This window comes from Chaetura pelagica, unplaced genomic scaffold (genome assembly GCF_000747805.2).
Source record: "Chaetura pelagica isolate M959 unplaced genomic scaffold, ChaPel_1.0 scaffold379, whole genome shotgun sequence".
Lineage (NCBI taxonomy): Eukaryota > Metazoa > Chordata > Aves > Apodiformes > Apodidae > Chaetura > Chaetura pelagica.
Genome location: NW_009954412.1, coordinates 210,829 through 216,068, shown reverse-complemented (window position 1 = coordinate 216,068; position 5,240 = coordinate 210,829). Strand labels below are relative to the sequence as shown.

At 53.3% G+C, this 5,240-nt stretch overlaps 1 protein-coding gene across 1 annotated transcript in view; it reads left to right on the top strand.

Moving 5' to 3' along the window:
• Window positions 1-5,240, top strand: part of CNGB1 (cyclic nucleotide gated channel beta 1) — a 24,905-nt gene that overhangs the window by 15,973 nt on the left and 3,692 nt on the right. Inside the window, exons 9-15 of the mRNA XM_010004391.1 lie at window positions 4-139; window positions 1,260-1,468; window positions 2,326-2,376; window positions 2,492-2,578; window positions 2,944-3,008; window positions 3,533-3,655; window positions 4,921-5,062. Of these exons, the coding sequence (XP_010002693.1) occupies window positions 4-139; window positions 1,260-1,468; window positions 2,326-2,376; window positions 2,492-2,578; window positions 2,944-3,008; window positions 3,533-3,655; window positions 4,921-5,062 (813 nt within the window). The remainder of the gene's footprint in view (window positions 1-3; window positions 140-1,259; window positions 1,469-2,325; window positions 2,377-2,491; window positions 2,579-2,943; window positions 3,009-3,532; window positions 3,656-4,920; window positions 5,063-5,240) is intronic.

Here is a 5,240-nt window from a genome sequence, read left to right as displayed (position 1 = left end):
CAGGGAGGGCCGCCGGAGGGGGAGAGGCAGGTGCAGGAGGAGCACTACTGCGAGATGCTGTGCTGCTCGTTCAAGCACCGGCCGTGGCTGGACCGCCTGAAAAACTACCAGTTCCCCAGCAGCATCGACCCCCTCACCAGTAAGTGGTGGAGCACGGCCGCTGGGCTGGGGACAACGGGCTGGGGAGGGGATGAGGAGGGGAGCAGGTGAGATGTAAGAGATGAGACCTTGTAAGAGGAGGACAACTAAGGAGCAACTTAGCTAATGAAAACAAAACAAAACAAAACAACCTCAATGTTTTAAATTCCCCTGCAGGGCACAAGGTTTCCTAAAGACTTCCCAATGGCTGTGGGTGTGAGGAGAATGACCAAGCAGGGAAAGGGCAGCTGCCTTCTGCTTTCCAGCCTTTTAGTGGTCAAATGCTGTCCCTGTGGTGTGGACACCCCAAATGACAATCAAAATCACAAAAGAAAAATCCCCTGTTCGGTGGATGTCCCACAGGAACCCAGCTTCTCCCTTAGTCCTTGCTCTTCAGCTGGCTAAGGTGGGGAAAGCAAAGCAAGAAAGGTGGAATTGTGGGAGCAAAGCCAAAGCAAGTCTGGCTGAACCAGCAGAGTTAGAAGAGGCTTTCTGGTAAAAACCAAGGTGCTCTGCATGGACATGGACAAGGACATGGAGCAGGTCCAGAGGAGGCCATGGAGATGATCCAAGGGCTGGAGCAGCTCTGCTCTGGAGCCAGGCTGGGAGAGTTGGGGTGTTCAGCCTGGAGAAGAGAAGGCTCCAGGGAGACCTTAGAGCAGCTTCCAGTGCCTGAAGGGGCTCCAGGAAAGCTGGGGAGGGACTTGGGATAAGGGCAGGGAGTTAAGAGGACAAGGGGGAATGGATTAAAACTGGAAGAGGGGAGATTGAGATCAGTCATTAGGAAGAAATTCTTTAGTGTGAGGGTAGTGGAACACTGACCCAGGCTGCCCAGAGAGCTGGAGGAGGCCCCATCCCTGGAGACATTCATGGTCATGTCCCTCACTGGAGAGGGGGGTTGGACTAGATGACCTTTGAAGCTCCCTTGCAACTCAATGCATTCTGTATTCCATGCAGCTGTTGGTGTTTGCTCTCAGCCCAGCAATTGCCACTAAATGCTGTCACTCAAAGCTCTGCTGCACGGTTCCTCCTCACAGGACAGGGGATGCCAACACTGTTGTGTGTTCATGTGGACAAGGGACATGTGCCCAGCTAACAGTGGTGGGGTTCCCTCTGTGCAGACCTGATGTACGTGCTGTGGCTCTTCTTTGTTGTCATGGCCTGGAATTGGAACTGCTGGTTGATCCCTGTCCGCTGGGCCTTCCCCTACCAGACGCCGACAAACATCTACTTCTGGCTGCTCATGGACTACATCTGTGACCTCATCTACCTGCTGGACATCCTTGTCTTTCAGACCCGGCTGCAGTTTGTCCGGGGGGGAGATGTAATAGTGAGTGACTGCTTGCTGGATTTCATGGCTGGGGACCTGCTGTCCCTGTTGCCCTGAGTGGCACAGGTGGTGCTGGTCACTCATCTCTGAATGGAGCTCTCTGTGCTCTCCCACCATGGCTGAGGCCATCAGGGCTGTGTGCACTCTTGGATGCAGGCATCTCTCCTGTAATGCAGTAGACAAGCCAAGAGTTATTTTGTACTCCAACCATACGTATTTTTCCTCACAAGTCCACACCAGCCCATCCAGCTTGTGGTCCATGACAGCCCCATTCCTAGGGCTGGGGAGGTGTGTTGGGAGGGTGCTGCTCCATGGCTGCTCCTGCTGGTGTTGCAGGGTGGTGCTGTACATGCTGACCAGCCCTGACACTGCTAACCATGAGCAAGGGGCAGGATATGCTCTGGGTTTGGTTTCCAGGAGCTGGGCCAGGCAGCCATCTGACAAACCTGACTGCAACCTGAATGTGTAGATCATGCCCCTGAGATAATGAAAACCCTTGATTTTGTTTCCATATCCAATTAAACAAGCTGTGAAAAGTAGAACCTTGAAGGTACAGCCTTCCCATGTCCCAGGCAAATGCTCTCACAGGGAGAATTTGTCCTGGAGACTGATTGTGCTAGTGCTGGTGCTGCCATGTGCTGTTTCTGGGATGCGAAACAAGCATGGGATGTGCTGAGATGGAATGGGAAGTTGACACATGGCCGGGCCTTCTGCTGCCCTTGCGCTGCTTCCCTTCCCAGGCACAAAGGCAGCATCCTTCCTGTTGAGGAAAGCCAGGCATGACCATGTCGGCCACAGCTTTCCTTTCTGTGAGCAATGATTAGTCTTTTCTCTCTCTCCCTCCTCTTCTCAACCAGTCTGATAAAAAGGCCATGAAAGAGAATTACCTGCGGTCACAACGCTTTAAGGTCTGGTGCAATTTTAGTTATTAGTCTGGATATTTAATCTGAAGTGAGGCTTACAGCTTCACCCTGGCACGCTGACAGGTCCCCACAGGGGTTTCCTTCTTTTTGCCTATTGCAGATGGATTTGCTGTGCCTCCTGCCCCTGGATTTCTTCTACTTCAAAGTGGGTGTCAACCCCCTCCTGCGCTTTCCTCGCTGTCTGAAGGTGAGTTGGAGCTCACACAGTCAGGCCAAACATCAGTAGCAGTGGTGGTGAGGGAGTCGTGCACTGGTTTGGGTCAGCTACAGCTTGCTAGGCTCATCCATGATGCCAAGAGTATTGTAAAATGGATGGGAAGTCTTGTCCCAAAGGCTTTGCAGGGCTGTTGGTCAGACACTTCAGTTCCACCCTGAACCACACTCACATCTCAACAGAAGGGCACTTCTAGATGGAGCCAAACCTGCCGGTGGCAGTTCCTGCTGCAGAGAGGCTGCAGGAGGAAGATGAGGGGCAAGGGGGCATTTGAGGATGTGACTCTGCCACCCAGGACTGGGGGAAACCGGAGCACTTTCCTTTCCTTCTCCTCACAGTACATGGCCTTCTTTGAGTTCAACAGCCGCCTGGAGGCCATCCTGAGCAAGGCTTATGTCTACAGGTGAGAGCCGGGAGAGAGGGAGGAAGCGAGGCTGGGTTTTCCTAGGGAGGAAGCTTCACTTGGTTGTCACCCATTCCAGGTCTCTGATTTATTTTACCCTGAACCTGTGGATGCTGGCTGGTGCAGGCAGGATGTGGGGGTCCTGGAGACAGTGTGGGTTGGATCACCTCTCCCTGAGCCTGTGGGGACAAGGGTGCTGGTGGTGAAGAGAAGCCACCAGCAGATAAGCTGCTTTCTCTAGCACTTGTGGAGCTTTGGGAGGGATCAGGGGGGCCACACATTGGGTGCTCTGTGAGTCCCACATGGTCAGCACTTGGCTCACCACAGAATCATCCCAGACTGGCTTGGGTTGGAAGGGACCTTAAAGCTCATCTAGTTCCAACCTTCTGCCAGGAGCAGGGACACGTCCCACTGGATCAGGTTGCTCAAAGCTCACTGTGATGCTGGGAGGTTCTGGCATGTTTCTCCCAGCAGGGTCTCCCCTCCTCCCACCAGAGGGTCTCCCCTCCTCTCTTTTTTTGCAGGGTAATTCGCACCACTGCCTACTTGCTGTACAGCCTGCATGTGAACTCCTGCCTCTACTACTGGGCATCAGCTTATGAAGGACTGGGCTCTACCACCTGGGTCTATGATGGGGAAGGAAACAGGTACAAGCTAGAGCTTGGGTGCTCACATAGCACAGGTTGCTGCTCAGGGTGGAGCAAGAAGGAAGGGGTTAGGATGGCACTGGGTTCATCAAAACCTCTGATGTGGGTTGCAAGTGTCAGGAGATGATGAGCCAGAGAAAATGCTGGGGACAGGAAGGATGGGTTGTGCAGATGAGATGCAAGATGAGCTATGATGGAGGGCAATGGCTGGTTGAAGAGGCTGAAAAACTGTGAGTCTGGTGCTGGGAAACATGGAAACACTCCCTGACTGAGCAGGATGGTGGTGGTAGGGCCTGTTTCTGTTCACGTTGACTTGCTGTCAAGTTGGGATGGAGTCTTGGAGCTGTACTTGGACATGCAGTGTGCCTTGGACCTAAGGGCTCAATGCGCAGCATCACTAAATCAGGTCCTGGGTGTGTGTCAGACCCTTGGACCAGCCCAACACCTGCATTGCCAGGAACAGTGGCCACCCTGCCCCCTTGCTGTGGCATTAGTGGTCACTGTGAAGTGTTCCTTGTGCTGTGGGTGATGGGTGCCCCAGGGGGACAAGCTTGAGAACTGCCTCAGGCAAAATGCCCACAGCTGAGAGTTCTGCAGCCCAGGCAAAAGAAAATCCTGAGCAAAACTTCCCTAATTTAGCTCCATGCAGTAAATTAGCGTTTCCTGAAAAAGTCCTGGGCATTAAAGCCTTTCTGTGAGGTGTAAGTGGGGACAAGTGGCTACAACCCAGGCAGCCTCAGTGTGAGTGTTGCCTTCCCCCCCAGCCCTCAGCTTCTCACCTTGTTGTTCCTGCTCTGTAGTTACTTTGCACATCTGCAGCTCTCAGTGTAACTATAACACCCAAGGGAGTGCCCAAGACCAGTGCCTGAAGAATTCCTTTGATATCTCCCAAGCCAACAATTTGCTCACAAACCCCTTTTTCCCCCTTGACTATTTCTAAAAGTTTAAATGTTGCGGAAAATACGGTGCTGGTTTGTAGCAGTGGGGCTGAAAAGAAGCAAAAAATGGGAGTAGCCAGAGCAGCTGAGCATCCTCTGCAGAGGTTCGTGGGGGGTCCCCACATCCCCCTGCCCCTGGAGCACCTTCAGAAGCACCTACAGGTGTGATGGGGAGTCTGCAGCCCCTTCATTTCCCCTTTGTCACCCATCATTACTCCCAGCAGGCTCTGCCTTGCCATGGCCAGAGGATGTGAGCTCAGTATCGAGGGACAAAACAGGCCTTCAGGCTGGAAAGGTCTTCAAAACTGCCTCCTCTTTTCTTCCCAGCTACATCCGCTGCTACTACTGGGCAGTCAAAACCCTCATCACCATCGGGGGCCTGCCGGACCCCAAGACACTGTTTGAAATCATCTTCCAGCTGCTGAACTACTTCACAGGTGTCTTTGCATTCTCCGTCATGATAGGGCAGGTGAGTGGGGCTCCCAGGGAGTTCCACCTCAGGTGGGGGAGGCTTTGGTGGGGTTGGTCCACAGGTTTGTATCTGTGGGTTTGGTTTTCCTGTGCAACCACCTGCTCAGGCATGGTGGAAGACAAAAAGGACTTGCAGGTGCTGTTAGGGCTCAGCATACACGCCCTGGACTGCTGAA